Source organism: Gigantopelta aegis, chromosome 11 (genome assembly GCF_016097555.1).
Source record: "Gigantopelta aegis isolate Gae_Host chromosome 11, Gae_host_genome, whole genome shotgun sequence".
In the NCBI taxonomy this organism is placed as follows: Eukaryota; Metazoa; Mollusca; class Gastropoda; order Neomphalida; family Peltospiridae; genus Gigantopelta; species Gigantopelta aegis.
In genome coordinates, this window is record NC_054709.1 from 15731543 (window position 1) to 15752733 (window position 21191).

Genomic DNA, 21191 nt, shown 5'->3' on the forward strand with positions numbered 1-21191 from the left:
TTTTATAAAATAAAACATATTTTAAGGCATTCGTAATTCACACGAAACATGTCGTATACCCTCAGGATAATTCGGAATGTTTTCAAATTATTTTTAAATCACTGGCAGGATTCTGCAAGTAAGGTTTTGATTGGTGGACATGAGCTCCAACTGGCTGGTGTTAGATCCACATGTAATAGTGGAGCTAATTTTAATTAGATTGGGTGAAAGCCTACAAAGTATGTGACATAATTAATATAAAATCAATGAGCTCTAGTGGTATATTTAAACAAACAAAAAAAAAAATTTTTTTTTTTAAATATGAAGTCATCACGTTTTCTTTTATATAATAACATGTTATGACGTTGTTAGATAAGTCATACTTTCACCCCTCTTGGAGAATATTCCATAAAAAGTTAAAATGGCAGCCGGCACAAAATTACATGCTTTTTGCCCTATGCGATCTCAGCGAAGTCGATATAGGTGACATGGTTATCATCTAGTATGTGGAATCTGTGTCACTGTAATGTTTTATTTTCAAGATTTCTGTCTGAAACAAAATGTCGGTAAAATCTAACGAAAAATAAAAGTAGGAGAGCGTAGTTAACATTTTGGTTCGCCGTTCGGACTTTAGACAAAACACACACACACACACGCTGTATAAAATTCTGCAAACGCGACTGGTTCAGCTGTTGTCACTCCGTAGACAACTTTGACAAGGAAACTTTCGTTTTTGGTCTGTTGTGAGTGGTCTCCCCTTCTGAGAAATCTTTGGGGAACAACCAGACTAGCGAAATTAAATTACAGGTGAGTGCAGAAGTGATGCTCCGGATAGACACATGGCAATGTGACATGATCCTGACACTGGTGTAATCGCGGGGGGTGGGTGTGTGTGTGTGTGTGTGTGTGTGTGTGTGTGTGATTATTTACAGTGTCTTAATAGAAACTGCCGCATTCGTCTACGTTGAAGTTAGTTCATCGAGATTAACTTTGTCTATAATAAGTGCTTGTAGACAAAGTCACTGAAAGTGAAAGTTAATCTTGATGAACTATGTTTAAGTCAGTGCTACGGTATCGTACCGTGCCCCTCCGTCGGCTGATAATTCCCATAAGACACTGGCCTAGCCCTAGTCCGGAGGGACATAGTAAGTATCAGTATGATTTTTACTACGTCCGGATCTTTTAGTATTATGAGTTATACTTATAGCATGTATTCAAAACTTATGGCACCATGTTTCAACCGTTTCTCAACCGAAATAGTGCAACAAATGGACACACAAACCAAAAATGTATAACCTAGGTACTCACAAAATCTCGATTGAAGTATTGCGTCATTATTAACAAAATGAATCTTCAACGACAACCTTAAAAAATATCCCCGCCATGTTAAATTTGCTAAGTAGAGGGAAGCCGTGCACATTAAGAAAAGTACTGACTTAACGTGCCCCATGCACTACTATAATTCCCATTCTCTATTATCTAAGACATTGGCCTAGCACAGGCTAAAAAGTTAAATGGGTTTTTTTTACCGACATCACTAGAGCATACTGATTTTATTAATCATCGGCTATTGGATGTCAGACATTTGGTAATTATGACATAGTCTCAGAGAAAAACCCAGCTACAGTTTTCCAGTAGTAGGAAGGGATCTTTTATATATTATATGTACCATCCCACAGACAGGATAGCACATACCATGACCTTTCACAGGCATAGGAAAGTGCCAAAAAGTGGGGGGCACACACACACACACACACATATATATATATATATATATATATATATATATATATATATAATATAAATTTATATAAATATATATAAATACATGTATAAATATATAAAAAGTGGTGAGTACTAGCTCCCCACCCCCCTGCTTCATATACCAGTGCCTTTGATATATATTATATATATATACACCAGTTGTAGTGTACTGGCCGGACCGAGAAATAGCCCAATGGGCCTGCCAATGGAGATTGATCCCTGACCGACTGCACATTAAGCGAGCACTTTTCATATGCATATAAAAGCACTTTACCACTGGACTATAGTAATATTATAACATTATGTTCATGTAGATCTTGATCCTTAGAACCCATCAAATAATCATTAGTTTATCATCCTGTGCCAACCAGTGCAGATGACTGGTATATCAAGGCCATATGATATCATGTGCTGTCCTGTCTGTGGTAAGTTCATATAAAACATCCCTTGCTGTTAGTAGGAAAATGTAGTGGATTTCCTCCGAGACTGTAAGGGGTGGGATTTAGCTCAGTCAGTTGAAAGAAAGAAAAATGTTTTATTTAACGACGCACTCAACACATTTTATTTACGGTTATATGGCGTCAGACATATGGTTAAGGACCACACAGATTTTGAGAGGAAACCCGCTGTCGCCACTACATGAGCTACTCTTTCTGATTGGCAGCAAGGGATCTTTTATTTGCGCTTCCCACAGGCAGAATAGCTCAAACCATGGCCTTTGTTGAACCAGTCATGGATCACTGGTCGGTACAAGTGGTTTACACCTACCCATTGAGCCTTGCAGAGCACTCACTCAGGGTTTGGAGTCGGTATCTGGATTAAAAATGCCATGCCTCGACTGGGATCTGAACCCAGTACCTACCAGCCTGTAGACCGATGGCCTAACCACTACACCACCGAGGCCAGTCCAGTCGGTTGAGTGCTCGCTTGAGGTACTTTTGTCGCAGGATTCAACTATCTCGGTGGATCCATTCAACTGATTGATTTTTTCTGTTTCCAACCACTGGTCAAAGGCGGTATGTGCTTTCCTGTCTGTGGGGAAGTGCATATAAAAGATTCCTTGCTGCATAAGGAAAAATGTAGCAGGTTTCCCTATACCAGTGGTGTGTGAACCATGGGCACGTAACCCTGATGTTGCTCCTCATTAAAATTAATATTTTCTATTCAGGGAAAGTAAAAATGTTCAAAATGGTATCTTGAAATTATTTTTAATATGCCTTATTTTGGGTTACTTAAAAAAAATTGTCATAATAATATTAATAATCTCAATTTTTTTTAGACAAAATCTTGGTAACAAATGAGCACTTGGTGGCTATATATATATATATATATACTAACGGAAAAAAGTAACTGTGTATGGTTATCATGTTGATAAAAACATAATTTCAAGACATAAAACGATAAAATGATCAGATAGCATTGTTTATTAGGCAATTCTGCAAAACTTCAATTCATTTAAAATGTCACAGCATCCGTCATTTCATTGGTATTGGGGATGAAAGACACGGGGGTCAAAAACCAGTTCACAAAGTTAATAGCGCGTATGGCCACCGTTTGCGTCGATGCAGGCCTGGCACCATCGCCTCATAGAGCCTACCAAATTGTTGAAGAATGCCTGGGGAATGCCATTCCAGATCTGGACTAATGTATGACCCAGCGCTGCCAATGTCATGTTAGGCAGTGCACGTACACGACATTGCATCTCATCCCCAATGTGCTCGATTGGTGCAAGATCAGGTGAGACTGCAGGCCACTGCAACACATCGATGTTCTGCTGCGCTAGAAATCCCTTACCACCCGGGCAACGTGAGGTCTAGCGTTGTCTTGCTGAAGCGTGATGTGACGTTGCTGTCCTTGCACAAATGGGATGACGTGAGCCTGGATAATGTCGTCACGGTAGCATACAGTGTTCAAATTGCCATCGATGACCACAAGAGGTGTTTATCCAGTTGACATGATGCCACCCCAAACCATGACACTGCCTCCGCCATATGCACGTCGCTCCACAACATAGGCGTCACTAAAACGTTCTCCAACACAACGATAGGTTCTTAAACGGCCGTCGCTGTTGTCTAAGTGAAACCTGGACTCATCCGTAAACAGAACACTCGCCCAGTCTCGGCGTTTAAAGCGCAAGTGTCTTCTACACCAAGCCAGACGGGCTACACGATGGCGTCTTAGCAAAACTGGACAGACAGACGGACGTCATAGATGGATACGCCATTCACGTAATCGATTCCGTACAGTTCTGGGGCTGATGGAACGCAATCCAGGAATGGTCCGCGCTGTTAGACTTGCTGTTTGGAAGCGATTCCTGAGGTGCATGAGTCTGATATGATTGTCCTGCTGTTGTGACATCACGCGTGGACGACCTGCATGTGGTCGGTCTCTGACATTACCAAATTGTTGAAAACGTCTCCACAAAGCCTGAATAGTGTTTATGTGGACACCAAATTGAGTAGCAACAGCGCGATGGAGCATACCAGCCTGGATCATGCCAATTGCGCAAAGGCGGTCATTTTCATTTAGCCTGGGCATTGCTCTACGACCACTTTCAACCGAAAAAACATGCTTTTCTGTTCTCCCGGTTGCCAAACAATGACCTGACAGTAGCAAAGTTGACAAAGGCTGGAGCAGTAAAATGTTGGGCAGAAAAAGCGTGAAAAACAGACCCATGTCCAAGAAGTGAAACGGCACGTGCCAATACGGCATTGACCCAGTGATTGTGTGGCAGTACGTTCACTGGTCAACTGTGCAAAACATCATGCTAAAATATTGAGCGGTGTTAATTTTATCCGATTTTTTAGGTTACACTGTTACTTTTTTCCTCTAGTGTATATATATTTATTTATTTATTTATTCGATATATATATATATATATATATATATATATATATATATATATATATATATATATATATATATATTGGCTGTTGATAATTTCATCACAGTAGGGGCTGGACATAGCACGGTCAGTCTGGGATCGATCCGCATTGGTTGGCCCATTGGGCAGTTTGTCATTCCAGCCAATGCACCACTGATTGGTATATCAAAGGCCGTGCTATGTGCTGTCCTGTCTGGTCTGTGGGATAGTGCAAATAAGAGCTGATTAATAAATTTATCAATGTGCTCTAGTGGTGTTGTTAAACAAAACAAACTTTTAACTCATCACAGCAAGTCATGTTTGGTCTATAACAGTCATTATATTAATCCTGAATGTTAAATCACATATATTATATATTTATTCACTGAACTGGTTTATGGAAGCTAGACGAGACGTTTAATTCTGCAAAATTTGTGTTATAGATATGGCTACTCGAGAATCAAGAGTACTGCACCCACTGTCTTGGTTATTGCCTGACAAAGGTTTGTACTGAAAGCTAATTAAAATTAATACTGGGTTGGTGCTTATAGTCTGAGACACTAATGTCATGACAACACCATACAAATTGTATGTGTATGATCTCATTAGAGTCTGGACTCTAAAAGGTTTTATAAGCACGGGCCCTGTTCATATTTATTGATTACAGGATTTCTAGATTATGGTAGCCCCACTCCCATGGCTATAATGATATTCCATGATGGGCTAGTAAATAACTACTATTGCTATGCCCGATGGCTAGTGAAAAAATTAGTCAAATTACTGCATTTATGATGCATTTAAGTCTGTTTTGTAAATATGAATATCCTGCCCCCACCCCTACCCCCAATTTGTTTTTAAGCTCATCTCAATCTTTAGGTGACCTATCCGATTATTACTATTAGTAAAATTGTATTTACTTAAAAATTAAATTACCGGTAGGGCTAGTGAATTTTTAATGATGGCTAGTGAATTTTAAAAATTACTGATCCCATGGCTAGTGGATTTTATAAAAATTCTCTAAGTCCTGTTAATTAGCTGTTTTATTTCTATTTCATTTCAGTTTTTATTTTCGTGCTTATATCCAATAAAGGTTCAAGCATGCTGTCCTAGGAACACACTCCTCGGCTATCTGGGCTGTGCATGGGTTAGTGGTTAGTGAGAAAGAAGAGAATGTAGTGATCTTACACCTACCCATTGAGTCGTTAAAACTTGGTCATGGGTGGGAGCCGGTACCGGGCTGCGAACCTAGTACCTACGTGTACCAGCCTTATGTTTGATAGCCTGACCACGACACAACCTTTAGAATAATTACATGTACGTGCATGTAACGTTTTTATTCTGCGATAACTATTAGTGTTCGAAATAAGCACTTAACTGTTTGACCCAGGTGCAGGGCTTCTAAATTTTTTTATAAAATCCACTAGCCATGGGATCAATGATTTTTAAAAATTACTAGCACGATTAAAAATTCACTAGCCCTACTTTAAGTTAATACAATTTTACTAAACAATAGTAATAATCAAATATATCACCTGAAGGGGGAGATAGAGCTTAAAAACAGTAACACTGCAGGGGTGTGGGGGGGAGGGGGGTAGACAGGATATTCATATTTACAAAATCAACTTAACTGCAACATTTTACTTTTTGTTTTGTTTTTACTCGCCATCTGGCATGGCAATATTAGTTATTTACTAGCCCAACATTGAATATCACTAGCCATGGGAGTGGGACTACCATAATCTAGAAGCCCTGTCTGGCATGGCAATAGTAGTTATTTACTAGCCCAACATAGAATATCACTAGCCAAGGGAGTGGGACTACCATAATCTAGAAGCCCTGTCTGGCATGGTAATAGTTGTTATTTACTAGCCCAACATAGAATATCACTAGCCAAGGGAGTGGGACTACCATAATCTAGAAGCCCTGTCTGGCATGGTAATAGTTGTTATTTACTAGCCCAACATAGAATATCACTAGCCAAGGGAGTGGGACTACCATAATCTAGAAGCCCTGTCTGGCATGGTAATAGTTGTTATTTACTAGCCCAACATAGAATATCACTAGCCAAGGGAGTGGGACTACCATAATCTAGAAGCCCTGTCTGGCATGGTAATAGTAGTTATTTACTAGCCCAACATAGAATATCACTAGCCATGGGAGTGGGACTACCATAATCTAGAAGCCCTGTCTGGCATGGTAATAGTTGTTATTTACTAGCCCAACATTGAATATCACTAGCCTTGGGAGTGGGACTACCATAATCTAGAAGCCCTGTCTGGCATGGTAATAGTTGTTATTTACTAGCCCAACATAGAATATCACTAGCCAAGGGAGTGGGACTACCATAATCTAGAAGCCCTGTCTGGCATGGTAATAGTTGTTATTTACTAGCCCAACATAGAATATCACTAGCCAAGGGAGTGGGACTACCATAATCTAGAAGCCCTGTCTGGCATGGTAATAGTTGTTATTTACTAGCCCAACATAGAATATCACTAGCCAAGGGAGTGGGACTACCATAATCTAGAAGCCCTGTCTGGCATGGTAATAGTTGTTATTTACTAGCCCAACATAGAATATCACTAGCCACGGGAGTGAGGAGGCTACCATAATCTAGAAGCCCTGTCTGGCATGGTAATAGTTGTTATTTACTAGCCCAACATTGAATATCACTAGCCATCACTAGGGGGAGTGTGGAGGCTACCATAATCTAGAAGCCCTGTCTGGCATGGTAATAGTTGTTATTTACTAGCCCAACATAGAATATCACTAGCCACGGGAGTGAGGGGCTACCATAATCTAGAAGCCCTGTCTGGCATGGTAATAGTTGTTATTTACTAGCCCAACATAGAATATCACTAGCCAAGGGAGTGGGACTACCATAATCTAGAAGCCCTGTCTGGCATGGTAATAGTTGTTATTTACTAGCCCAACATAGAATATCACTAGCCATGGGGAGTGGGACTACCATAATCTAGAAGCCCTGTCTGGCATGGTAATAGTTGTTATTTACTAGCCCAACATAGAATATCACTAGCCAAGGGAGTGGGACTACCATAATCTAGAAGCCCTGTCTGGCATGGTAATAGTTGTTATTTACTAGCCCAACATAGAATATCACTAGCCTTGGGAGTGGGACTACCATAATCTAGAAGCCCTGTCTGGCATGGTAATAGTAGTTATTTACTAGCCCAACATTGAATATCACTAGCCATGGGAGTGGGACTACCATAATCTAGAAGCCCTGTCTGGCATGGTAATAGTAGTTATTTACTAGCCCAACATTGAATATCACTAGCCTTGGGAGTGGGACTACCATAATCTAGAAGCCCTGTCTGGCATGGTAATAGTTGTTATTTACTAGCCCAACAGGGATGAATATCACTAGCCACTGGGAGTGGGGCTACCATAATCTAGAAGCCCTGTCTGGCATGGTAATAGTTGTTATTTACTAGCCCAACATAGAATATCACTAGCCATGGGAGTGGGGCTACCATAATCTAGAAGCCCTGTCTGGCATGGTAATAGTAGTTATTTACTAGCCCAACATTGAATATCACTAGCCTTGGGAGTGGGACTACCATAATCTAGAAGCCCTGTCTGGCATGGTAATAGTAGTTATTTACTAGCCCAACATTGAATATCACTAGCCATGGGAGTGGGGCTACCATAATCTAGAAACCCTGTCTGGCATGGCAATAGTAGTTATTTACTAGCTCAACATTGAATATCACTAGCCGTGGGAGTGGGGCTACCATAATCTAGAAGCCCTGTCAGGCATGGCAATAGTAGTTATTAACTAGCCCAACATTGAATATCACTAGCCATGGGAGTGGGGCTACCATAATCTAGAAGCCCTGTCTGGCATGGCAATAGTAGTTATTTACTAGCCCAAAATTGAATATCACTAGCCATGGGAGTGGGGCTACCATTATCTAGAAACCCTGCAGGTGGCAAGTGATAAACTGCTCAGACAAGCACAATGTATCTTGATGGTTAATTGTCCAGTAGACAAGTACAAATGTATAATGCTGTTTTATTTTGAGAAACCAAAACATTGTTCTTGCACTTGAATACAACTAACAGCTTATTTGGACAAGTGAGAATATTGGTGGACAAGTAGATTTCTAAATATACTTGTCTCGTGGACTAATAAAAAATTCAGCTTATTTCTATATTGCTGAAATTAATACATAAATTAGCAAAGATATATGATTAGATAAATTTATATATTTTCAGTCACTGACAAAAATATAGCTTAAATTTGGAGACAAGTATTTTTACACCAGTTATGATCAGCAAAAGAATGTTGATCTTTGATCCTACAATGTAAACAAATGAAGAAATATTAAAGATAATAATAAATAAATAAATAATAATAATAACAAGAATCTTAGATATTTAGTATTATAAAATATATTATTTCAATAAGAACCACATGTATGTATTTTGCTTTGGTGTATAGATATTCTAGGCGATAAAATTATATGTGACATTTGTTTCATTTGAACTTATTTTCGTGCTTATATACAATTAAGGTTCAAGCACGCTGTCCTGGGCACACACCTCAACTATCTGGGCTGTCTGTCCAGGACAGTGGGTTAGTTGGTCAGTGGTTAGTGAAAGAGAAGAGAATGTAGTGGCCTTACACCTACCCATTCAGCCCTTAAGAACTCGCTCTGGGTTGAAGCCGATACCGGGCTGCGAACCCTGTACCTAGCAGCATGTAGTCCGATGATTTCACCGAGGTCAGTTGTGACATTTAAGGCAGTCATTATGTGTGGACCTACATATACATGTAGCTATTACGGTACTATGTAAAACGGTAAAGTTGTGAAATAAAATGTCTCAAGTTATGCAAATTTTCAATTCTCAGAACATTTCGTTTAAAAAATGATGATTAGCGACAGTTTAGGTTTATAAAATATATTCATACCTAATAGTTGAATGTTTTTTCTTTGTAGACAAAGATATATGTTTGGTGCTCTTGAATAATCAGATAGACAGGGAAATCAAGTTGTTGAAACAGTTATGGAGAAAAGGTAAGACAAAGTAAGATTAAACTGCATATAATGTATTAAGCTTGGTTGATAAAGAAAGAAAGAAATGTTTTATTTAACGACGCACTCAACACATTTTATTTACGGTTATATGGCGTCAGACATATGGTTAAGGACCACACAGATTTTGAGAGGAAACCCGCTGTCGCCACTACATGGGCTACTCTTTCCAATTAGCAGCAAGGGATCTTTTATTTGCGCTTCCCACAGACAGGATAGCACAAACCATGGCCTTTGTTGAACCAGTTATGGATCACTGGTCGGTGCAAGTGGTTTACACCTACCCATTGAGACTTGCGGAGCACTCACTCAGGGTTTGGAGTCGGTATCTGGATTAAAAATCCCATGCCTTGACTGGGATCCGAACCCAGTACCTACTAGCCTGTAGACCGATGGCCTAACCACGACGCCACCGAGGCCGGTTAGTTGATATAGAGAATCCTCTTAGTGAACCCTTTCTCTGACTTGTTTTTTTCCAATCGCAGCCAATGCCTCATGGCTGGTACATCAAAGGTTGTGGTATGTGCTGTCCTGTATGGGAAGTGCATATAAAAGATCCTGTGCTACTAATGGAAAAACATAGCAAATTTTCTCTGAAGACTGTCAGAATTACCAAATATTTGTCATCTATTTGCCAATTATTAAAGGGACATTCCTGAGTTTGCTGCAATTTTTAAGATGTTATCGACTAACAAAGACTTTTTAACGATTGTAATTACATATCAAATATATTTTTCTGCATAAAATATTTGTGGCTTTATATTAAACGTGTTTTTGATCATTCTAATATTTGTACCAGGTTAAATTTAATTTTATTTTCTAAAATATATTTTTCATACGAATGAAATTATTTGAAGGCAAAATCCAGTTTGGGCTTCTTACAAATATTAGGACGACCAGAAACACATTGAACACACAGACACTGATATTCTAAACAAGAAAATATATTTATTATTAAGTTTAATCGTAGAAATATTTTATTAGTCGGAAGCATCTTACAATGCAGCAAACTCAGGAATGTCCCTTTAATGTATCAATGTTTTATAGTGATGTTGTTAAACAAAACAATTTTCAACTGTTTTTTATATTTGTGTTTCAGCTCTTTTCGTGTCATGTGTAGACGGTGCTGTTAACCGTCTGTTCGACTCACTCGGTGATGACAGAGATGAATTTATACCACACTTAATCTCAGGAGACTTCGATTCGGCCAGACCGGAAGTACTAGAGTTCTATAAAAACAAGGTGCTGTTACAAGGCATGTCCATAGGATAACTATAGTCGGATGCCGACTTCGACAAGTCCTGGTGCTTATAAAACTTTTAGACTGGAGACTCCTATAGAGTCTGAGACAATAACGTCATGACAATGCCATACAAATTTTATGCGTGTGACATCATATGAGATCGAGTCTGAACTCTATAAAAGTTTTATAAGCACGGGCCAAGGTCTTCTGTAAACGAAATGTTATAAGGACTCTTAAGCTCTTTCATTGCAAAGGTTTTTTTTGCATTGCACTGCGAGATAGCAAGTTGCAAGAGTTTGGTGAAGTAAGCTCCAGGACCCATATTCACAATAAGGTGTAAATGTACATTTACGACTAGCACTTATGTCTGCCGTAGATTTACGTTTACGTGCAAGAAGCACCTTATTCTCAAAGACGGCCGTAAATGTAAACGTAACTTAGTTGGATGTAAATCTACGATTTAACACTCAATGGAGTAATTAATAAAAACACATTAGAAACGATGGATACCGGGTAAATAATAAATGCACAAAACACAATTTTGTTTGTCGTCTGGTAACAATAACATCGTGAACAGTGAACCATGGCATTTTGGTATTGGTGGGGATCCGCGTTTTGGTACAAACTTCAGGACATTTCTTAAAAAGGAAAAGATAACTCAGGAGAAATTGGCCGAGTCGAAAACATCTGTTCGATCACCAACAAAAATATGTTCAATCCGTGGGCATTCGCCATCGTAAACTGCTTTATTTATTGGAAATGCTGCTAGTTTCTGTAAGTAATAGTAAATAACGGTGATCGTGCTTGATTTATTATATGTACACAACTTACGTGCAGCGTTAGTTGCAACCTGAGGCACTGTTATATTTACATCCAACTTTACACGTAACTTACGTTTTCGTTGTTTCATGAATAGCTCTTCAGTCGTAGATTTACATTTACGTGTAAAACTAGGCTTACGATGTTTTGTGAATATGGGTCCAGGTCTGAAGGAATTGGACTGGAGGCCTGTAAAGCCTAGATTTATGGCTTAATGGTATAATACATTTACAATATTGCTATGCTGAATGTTTTTGTTTTCTTTGGGGGAGGTGTCATTTTTAAATATCTGGTACATATTGAAAATTAGTTTTAATAATGTACTCTCTCTGTCACACACACACACACACACACAGACACACACATACAGACACACACACAGACACACACACATTGAAAATTAGTTTTAATAATGTACTCTCACACACAGACACACACACACACACACATACAGACACACACACAGAGAGAGAGACACACACACACACACAGGCACACACACACACACCCAGAGATAGACACACACACAGAGACACACACGCAGACAAACACACACACACTTCTACTAAAAGGTACAGTGTACAGTTAGTAATGAGCGGTGCAAGACTTCTCCAGGATGAAGTTACACAGTTTATAGTTCTGTAAGTGTGTATAAAGTTGTTTCAATGCCTAATTTACAATAACAAAAAATAGCAATTATAATAACTGGTAATATGTGGTGTTGAGCATGTTGATTTTATTATTTTTATGATTATTATTTCACTTTATTTGTAAACTTTTTCTAATTCAGGGTACTGAAGTTGTTGAAACTGCTGACCAGGACCTCTGTGATTTTACTAAAAACCTGCAGTTAGTGTTATCTAGAATCAAGTCTCTTGAGGTAAGTAGTGTTCCGGCAAGTTTATTTTTGTATCACAGGGGCGGCGCAGACGGTACGGCCAGTACAGCCACAGTTTTCAAAGACACGCTGTACCTCCTTTTTGTGTGTGTGTGTGTGTGTGGGGGGGGGGGGGGGGGGGGGGGGGGGGGCTTTACCACCATTTTGTGTGTGTTTGTGTGGTATATATGTTGTATCTGTGAAAATGTTCTTCACAGGTTAATTTGTAAGGAGAGTCTGGCAACTTCGAGCCATACCACTATTTTTTTACACTGTGCTGCGCCTGTTATAATCACCTTGACGAAGTCAAAAAGTGAGATAGAGGTATTAGCTCAATCAGAAGGGCACTTTTCTGAGGTACAGGCGCCGTGGTTAGGCCATCGGTCTACGGGCTGGTAGGTACTGGGTTCGGATCCCAGTCGAGGCATGGGATTTTTAATCCAGATACCGACTCCAAACCCTGAGTGAGTGCTCCGCAAGGCTCAATGGGTAGGTGTAAACCACTTGCACTGACCAGTGATCCATGACTGGTTCAACAAAGGCCATGGTTTGTGCTATCCTGCCTGTGGGAAGTGCAAATAAAAGATCCCTTGCTGCTAATTGGAAAGAGTAGCCCATGTAGTGGTGACAGCGGGTTTCCTCTCAAAATCTGTGTGGTCCTCAACCATATGTCTGACGCCATATAACCATAAATAAAATGTGTTGAGTGCGTCGTTAAATAAAACATTTCTTTCTTTCTTTCTTGAGGTACTCATTTGAGACATTTGACCCATTTTGTTTATTTTTTCCATCCCAGGTGGGACGAGCCTAGTGGTAAAGCGCTCGCTAAATGCGCAGTCGGTCTTAGGATCAATTCCCATCGGTAGACACATTGGGTTTTTTCTCGTTCCAGCCAGTGCACCATGACTGGTATATCAAAGGCTGTCATATATAAGGTATTCTGTCTGTGGGATGGTATAATATAAAAGATCCCTTCCTACTAATGGAAAAATGTAGCGGGTTTCCTCTCTAAAGAGTATATAAAGTTAAAATGACCAAATATTTTACATACATGTACAATTGCCGATGGTTAATAAATCAATGTGCTCTAGTGGTGTCGTTAAACAAAACAAACTTTTTACTTCTTTTTTCCATCCCAGTCAGTGCCCCACGAGTCAGTGGTATATTGCATCAAAGGCTATGGTATGTGCTGTCCTGTCTGTGGGATAGTGCATATAAATGTTTTAACATATCTCTTGCTACTAATGGATATATGTAGCGGGTTTCGATCCTCACAAGGACTATATGTCAAAATTACCAAATGTTTGACATTCATTAGCCGATGATTAATAAATCAATGTGCTCTAGTGGTGTCGTTAAACAAAACAAACTTTAACGTTTACTTTTTCACTAAAGCTCGTGACATTTGAAAATTATTTCACTCAGGACATAAACTTGATACGAAATGGAAGCTCGTTTAATATCCTTTAATTCTCTCTCCAAAAGGAGATTTAAAACCCCCCCCAAAAAACCAACATTAACAACAATCAGCAGCAAACATTGTTATAGCTATGATTTTATATTGGTGGTGGTGGTGGTTGAGGGGTAGCCACACTGTCTGTAAGTCATGTTACTGATCTATGGGTCGACAGGAAAATGTAAAACATGATGGCTGGGGCGGGGGGGGGGGGGGGGGAGAAGTGTGATTGGAGGGCTATGCCCCCTCCCCCATTGGTTTTTATTCTGACAATGTGTTGATGTTTTTCAGTGTATCAGGATCTTAGCGTTTGGTGGTATTGGTTTTCATTATGACAGTGTGTTGACATTTTTCAGTGTAGCAGTATCTTAACGTTCGGTGGTATTGGTTTTCATTATGAGAATGTGTTGATGTTTTTCAGTGTAACAGTATCGTAACGTTCGGTGGTATTGGTTTTCATTATGACAATGTGTTGATGTTTTTCAATGTGACAGTATCTTAACATTCGGTGGTATTGGTTTTCATTATGACAATGTGTTGATGTTTTTCAGTGTAGCAGTATCTTAACGTTTGCTGGTATTGGTTTTCATTATGTCAATGTGTTGATGTTTTTCAGTGTAACAGTATCTTAACGTTTGGTGGTATTGGTTTTCATTATGACAATGTGTGGATGTTTTTCAGTGTAACAGTATCTTAACGTTCGGTGGTATTGGTTTTTATTATGACAGTGTGTTGATGTTTTTCAGTGTGGCAGTATCTTAACGTTCGGTGGTATTAGTTTTCACTATGACAGTGTGTTGATGTTTTTCAGTGTAGCACTATCTTAATGTTCGGTGGTATTGGCTTTCATTATGACAGTGTGTTGATGTTTTTCAGTGTAGCAGTATCTTAACGTTCGGTGGTATTGGTTTTCATTATGACAATGTGTTGATGTTTTTCAGTGTAACAGTATCTTAACGTTCGGTGGTATTAGTTTTCATTATGACAGTGTGTTCATGTTTTTCAGTGTGGCAGTATTGTCACGTTCGGAGGTATTGGGGGCAGCATGGAGGGGCGTGCTGACCATCTATTTGGCAACATCAACACTCTGTTTGAGACGCGGCAACTCATTGACAAACCAGTCTACCTTGCTTCAGGCGGCTGTCTCATATGTCTCGTGAATGAGGTATGGTCTTACACAAATTAATTTTTATTATTTATTTTTTTTAATACTTTTTTTTTTTTTTTAAATTTCATTTTGGAGTTTTTAAACTAATTTAGTTATTTAATTTTTTTATTTATTTATGTAATTAAATTTTTTTGGCGTTTATACACTTTACGGCAATCTGATTGGTCGAGAGGTGCTTACTTTTATTCATTCATATCTTGATGAACAGAACAAATTTAAGCCAAGCCTACTCCCCCCCATACACACACACACAAACTCGTACTATTTTTCTGTAACTAGCCGGATTATTCAAACAACTATATTTAGATATTTTGAAGAAAACACATGTGAAAGATACAAAAAGCAATACAGTTGTGACACAGATACCACATAATAGTGCACTTTTTTTTTATCAGGGCTTCTAGAATTTTTATAAAATCCACTAGCCATGGGATCAGTGAGTTTTAAAATTTACTAGCCACTATTAAAAATTCACTAGCCCTACTTCTCTTTAAGTTAATAAAATTTTACTAAATAATAGTAATAATCAGATTTGTCACCTAAACAGGGAGATTGAGCTTAAAAATACTAACATTGGGTGTTGGGATGGGGGCAGGATATTTATATTTACAAAATAGACCAAAAACTTTCAGTTGGCATCGGACATGGCAATAGTAGTTATTTACTAGCCCAACATTGAATATCACTAGCCATGGAAGTTGGGCTACCATAATCTAGAAGCCCTGTTTATACAATGAATTAATGGAAAATGCTATAGCAGAGTAGATATACGCATAGATTGCTAATGTAATGAGACACAGTCGGTGGCCAAAGAAATGTAGGAATGTTTAAATACGCCTGAAACTTACCTGTACGCTTTGTTCTACAGCTGTTGACGAAAATTGATGTATCATGCGTCCCCTTCATTCACATTCATGAAATATAAACTAAACACAAATCGGACAAATCCTTCCAACATAACTTAACAATCCATCAAAATTCACACAGCTAAAACTAGCGGAAATGGCGTCGCTTATAAAAATTACGTCATTTATCAAATGACGTCATCTGGCAATCACCTGATTCAAATGATAGTGAATGAACATTTGCAGTCTTCCGTGACATAAGTATCAATGAAGTTTACACAAACAATACTACAGGCGTATTTAAAACTAAACAAAACAAATTGAGACATTTATTGGTAAATTATGCATATAAATTTAATTATAAGATTTGACTGTAATTCTTTTTTGGTTCATACTTGCATGAATCAAAAAAGAATTGCGGTCTATTCTTAAATTTTTTTTTTTTTTTTTTACCTTTACGAAGTAAAAGGTGAGATATAAGTACAAGTATTACTTTTTCAGCATCGACAGTGTCTACTTTTGTATTAAACTTTTGCGTTTAGACAGTTTCTCACAAACTATAAGTCCTAGGTCGATGAAACTTGGTTTATCGTTGCACGTTTGGATATATTTATCACATGAAATTCTTGTTTTATGGTTCCCTGCCAGTCAAACTGGATGGGACTATAGATTTCATCTCTGTCCTTCTGTCTGTCTGTCTGTCTGTTTGTCTATCCGTCCATCCATCAGTCCTACATATAGTATATTCCGGATGTTTGTTCCCATTGCTTTGAGATATTGAGCTGAAAGCTTGTGTCTAGCTTTATCATGTTATATTACAGATTAATTAAGTGTAACTTTATTGCAATTTACCCACTTTTCACTGTGAGTTATGACCCTTGAACTTAGATGATACGAGCATTTGTTTTCCGGATTTTAATTTTTTTTTACAATGCAATGCCTAAAGATCTTGAAGTGGAATTTTGTATATAGCTTTATCATGTACTGTTACAGATCAAGTTTAACTTTCATGGTGATTGATAATTTTTTCACAGAGTTGTGTCCCTTGAACTTAGGAGAATGTGAGAGCAGCCCTGTTAATACATGTAGTCCATTGAATGTAATTTTAAGTTTTATCCATTATTAGACAAAAACAAACCTTGTAGGCCATTATAAAATAAATGCTAGATTTTTATCATTATCCACCCCCACCCCCACCCCCATCCCCCGGGGACTGGGCTTGTTGAATATCTCAGGGCACAATATTTCACGAGAACCGTTGTTCTGTTTACATGTCAGTTACGCAAGTTTAAAATCATGAGAACCGCCAATTTGTTACATGGTGAACAATTAATTACTAAAATTAAAAGTACTCTATCAGAAGTCAAATTGAAAATCAGTTTATGTTTTTCAATACATTTGAAGTAAGCACCAATGTAGCAAAGAACCGTAGTTCAGGTGTTTTACAATTAGGTAGGTTTAACTCATCGGTTACTAGAACTATATTCACATAACCGAACAATGAGTTATCTAAGTAGAACTCGCCTGAACTGACCTCTGGTTACCTTAGATTTTGAAATATTGTCCACTGATATCCTCTGCTGTAGAAAATGTGTTGGGTTGTATAATAGTGATATTTAATAGTCAGTTGAACTAAGGTTTACTTATAATCGTTATTAGACAAAAACAAACTTTGTAATCTTCAGTTTAGGTTTGCACTTCTTTCTTTTTTTCAGGGCCACACCACAATAAAAGTTGACACAGGATTTGAAGGTGCAGCGTGCGGGCTTATTCCGATTGGTGGTCCATGTGATCATGTGACTACAACAGGTCTTAAATGGAATTTAGGTGAGGGTTCCTAAAACTTTCTAAAGTCTGTCATGATTACAAACATGCTGCTAAAAGTATGGGCCTAATTCACTAAACTCTCACAACTTTGCAATCTCGCAGTGCCATGCTAAAAGACTTGCAAAGAGGATGCTTTGTTGTCTAGCAGAGCCTAAGAGACCTTTGTGAATTAGGCCCCATTACTTTAATGATTACCGTTATTATGTCCCCTGTGTATTGTTTGTATAAGGGGCGGAATTAGGGATCTAGTGGGTGGTTTCCCCAGCACTGATTATGGTAGGCGAGACATTTAATTTCTGTGGAATTCTTCTTGGGTTATGGCAATTTTGTTCTGTGGAAAACAATTTGCTAGGGATATTTTAATCAAATTTTATTTTTCCACTTTAAAAGCATAGGACTAGCATATGGTTTGTATACTCATGTAGTGTTTGTAAGCAGCACCCAACAGCCGATGCATTTTTTGTGCTGGGGTGTCATTAAACATCTATTCTATTTTATCCTGCAACCACTCATGTGACGTAACACGCATACATGTAGCTCCATTACAAAATCGCTCATTTGACCTCTAGGTCATCGTACAATGTGGCTGAAATAACAGAAATAATAGCTTTGCTCCTTAATTTTTATGGTCTGCAGGATAAAGATAATAACTAGTTAATGGCGTCAGATATCTGCAGAGCCTCGTAGAATTTCCCATTCTTACCTTCACAGGATAAAGCAGATATCCGACACCATTAACTAGTTATTCTCTATCTGTTGTAAGCAGCATTACTGTACAACTAAAACCCAGTTGTTCCAGGCAAAGATCATGGTATGTACTGTTCTGACTGGGATCATGGTGCATATAAAAGATCCCTTGTTGCTAATTAAAAGAGTAGCCCATGGAGTGGTGGCAGCGGGTTTCTTATGTCATATAACTTTAAAGTGAGTGTAAAAGATCCCTTGTTGCTAATTAAAAGAGTAGCCCATGGAGTGGTGGCAGCGGGTTTCTTATGTCATATAACTTTAAAGTGAGTGTAAAAGATCCCTTGTTGCTAATTAAAAGAGTAGCCCATGGAGTGGTGGCAGCGGGTTTCTTATGTCATATAACTTTAAAGTGAGTGTAAAAGATCCCTTGTTGCTAATTAAAAGAGTAGCCCATGGAGTGGTGGCAGCGGGTTTCTTATGTCATATAACTTTAAAGTGAGTGTAAAAGATCCCTTGCTGGAAAAATACAATGGGTTTCCTCTGAGACATCAGGTCAAAGTTACCAAATGTATGACATCCAATAGCAGAAGATTAATATATCAATGTGCTCTAGTGGTGTCGTTAAACAAAAGAAACTTTAAACTTTTTTGATGAAGTTTATTTTTCATGTCTGTGGGATGGTGCATATAAAAGATCCCTTGCTGCTAATGAAAAAATGTAGCATAATTTCTCCAAGACTTCATGACATAATTACCAAATGTTTGACATCCAATGGCCTATGATTAATATATAAAAATGCTCTAGTTGTATCGTTAAACAAAAAAAACTTTAACGTTTTGCTGAAGTTTATATATTTTTCATGTTTCAGATAAGGGGTGGGGGACATAGCCCAGTGGTAAAGCGTTCGCTTGATGTGCGGTCAGTTTAGATCGATCCCCGTTGGTGGCCCCATTGGGCTATTTCTAATTTCAGCCAGTACTCCACAACTGATGTAACAAAGGCCATGATATGTACTATCCTGTCTGTGGGATGGTGCATATAAAAGATCCCTTGCTGCTAATCGAAAAGAGTAGCCCATGAAGTGGCGACAGTGGGTTTCGTCTCTCAATATCTGTGTGGTCCTTAACCATATGTCTGACGACATATAACCGTAAATAAAATATATTAAATAAAATGTGTTGAGTGCGTTGTTAAATAAAACATTCCTTCCTTCCTTTGTTTCAGATAATCAGCGTCTCCAGTTTGGGGAGTTGATCAGTACATCTAACACCTTTCTTGGATCAGCTGAGGTCACCATTCAGACAGACACACCTGTGTTGTGGACCATGCAGTATGACTATAATGCCTGACCAGTTATATAATATCTGCAGTGTACTATGCTAGGGGTGTGATCTAGCTCAATCACTAGAGTGCTGTGATGGGGTGTGATCTAGCTCAACCACTAGAGTGCTGTGATGGGGTGTGATCTAGCTCAACCACTAGAGTGCCGTGATGGGGTGTGATCTAGCTCAACCACTAGAGTGCCGTGATGGGGTGTGATCTAGCTCAACCACTAGAGTGCCGTGATGGGGTGGGATCTAGCTCAACCACTAGAGTGCCGTGATGGGGTGGGATCTAGCTCAACCACTAGAGTGCCGTGATGGGGTGGGATCTAGCTCAACCACTAGAGTGCCGTGATGGGGTGGGATCTAGCTCAACAACTAGAGTGCCGTGATGGGGTGGGATCTAGCTCAACCACTAGAGTGCCGTGATGGGGTGGGATCTAGCTCAACCACTAGAGTGCTGTGATGGGGTGGGATTTAGCTCAGTCGGTTGAGTGCTCGCCTGAGGTGCTTGCGTCACAGGATCGATCCCCCTCAGTGGACCTGTTTGCTGATTGGAGTTTTTCCTCATTCCAACAAGTGCTCTGGTGTATATCAATGGTATGTCCTGTCCTGTCTGTGGGATATAAAACAAAAATCCCTTAGTAATGGAGATGTGTCAAAATTATAAAATGTTTGACATTCAGTTATCTTAATCAATGTGCTCTAGTGGTGTCGTTAAGCAAAACAAACTTTACTTTTTTGAATTGATCAGTGCTCTAGTGGTGTTGTTAAACATTTAACTGAAGACCATGTGTTGTAGTTACTAAATGTTTGACATCCAATAGCCGATGATTGTAAAGCTAGTTAGTAAAGGTACTTCTTGTGTTAGTCTTATTTCATGGTTAAAATAAAATCATGAAAAATGTAAACATTTACATTTAATATAAAGATCAGTGTTGAGACCTTTTTGGTGTTGTTGGGATGAATGCAATTGTAAACTGTAAATTTGAACTGTAAACATCCAGGGGCGGGACGTAGCCCAGTGGTAAAGCAGTCGCTTTATGTGCGGTTGGTCTAGGGTCGAATCCCCAACTATTGGGCTATTTCTTGTTCCAGCCAGTGTACCACGACTGGTATATCAAAAGCCATAGTATGTGCTATTTTGCCTATTGTATGGTGCATATAAAAGATCCCTTAATTGCTACCAATGGAAAAATGTGGCAGGTTTCCACTCTTAAGATTATATGTCAGAATTGCCAAATGTTTGATATTTAGTTATCAATGATTAATACATCAGCA

The 21191-nt window shown here is 38.7% G+C and overlaps 1 protein-coding gene across 1 annotated transcript; it reads left to right on the forward strand.

Annotated features, from left to right (window-relative positions):
* The first annotated feature begins 817 nt into the window (after nucleotides 1-817).
* LOC121385482 (thiamin pyrophosphokinase 1-like) lies at nucleotides 818-20276 on the forward strand. The gene is made up of 8 exons (XM_041516180.1): nucleotides 818-1124; nucleotides 5050-5109; nucleotides 9571-9648; nucleotides 10766-10908; nucleotides 12519-12608; nucleotides 15068-15226; nucleotides 17790-17901; nucleotides 19813-20276. Exons 1-8 carry the CDS (start codon nucleotides 1031-1033, stop codon nucleotides 19935-19937), a joined length of 861 nt encoding a protein of 286 aa, XP_041372114.1. The 5' UTR covers nucleotides 818-1030; the 3' UTR covers nucleotides 19938-20276.
* The last annotated feature ends 915 nt before the right edge of the window (nucleotides 20277-21191 follow it).

What these genes read in the sequence shown, in the direction of transcription:
- LOC121385482 (XM_041516180.1), top strand. Translation starts at nt 1,031, where the DNA reads ATGTTTAAGTCAGTGCTACGGTATCGTACCGTGCCCCTCCGTCGGCTG. An exon ending in TAGAGTTCTATAAAAACAAG is followed by an intron (nt 10,909 to 12,518) that starts GTGCTGTTACAA and finishes TTTCTAATTCAG; the next exon opens with GGTACTGAAGTTGTTGAAAC. An exon ending in AGGTCTTAAATGGAATTTAG is followed by an intron (nt 17,902 to 19,812) that starts GTGAGGGTTCCT and finishes CCTTTGTTTCAG; the next exon opens with ATAATCAGCGTCTCCAGTTT.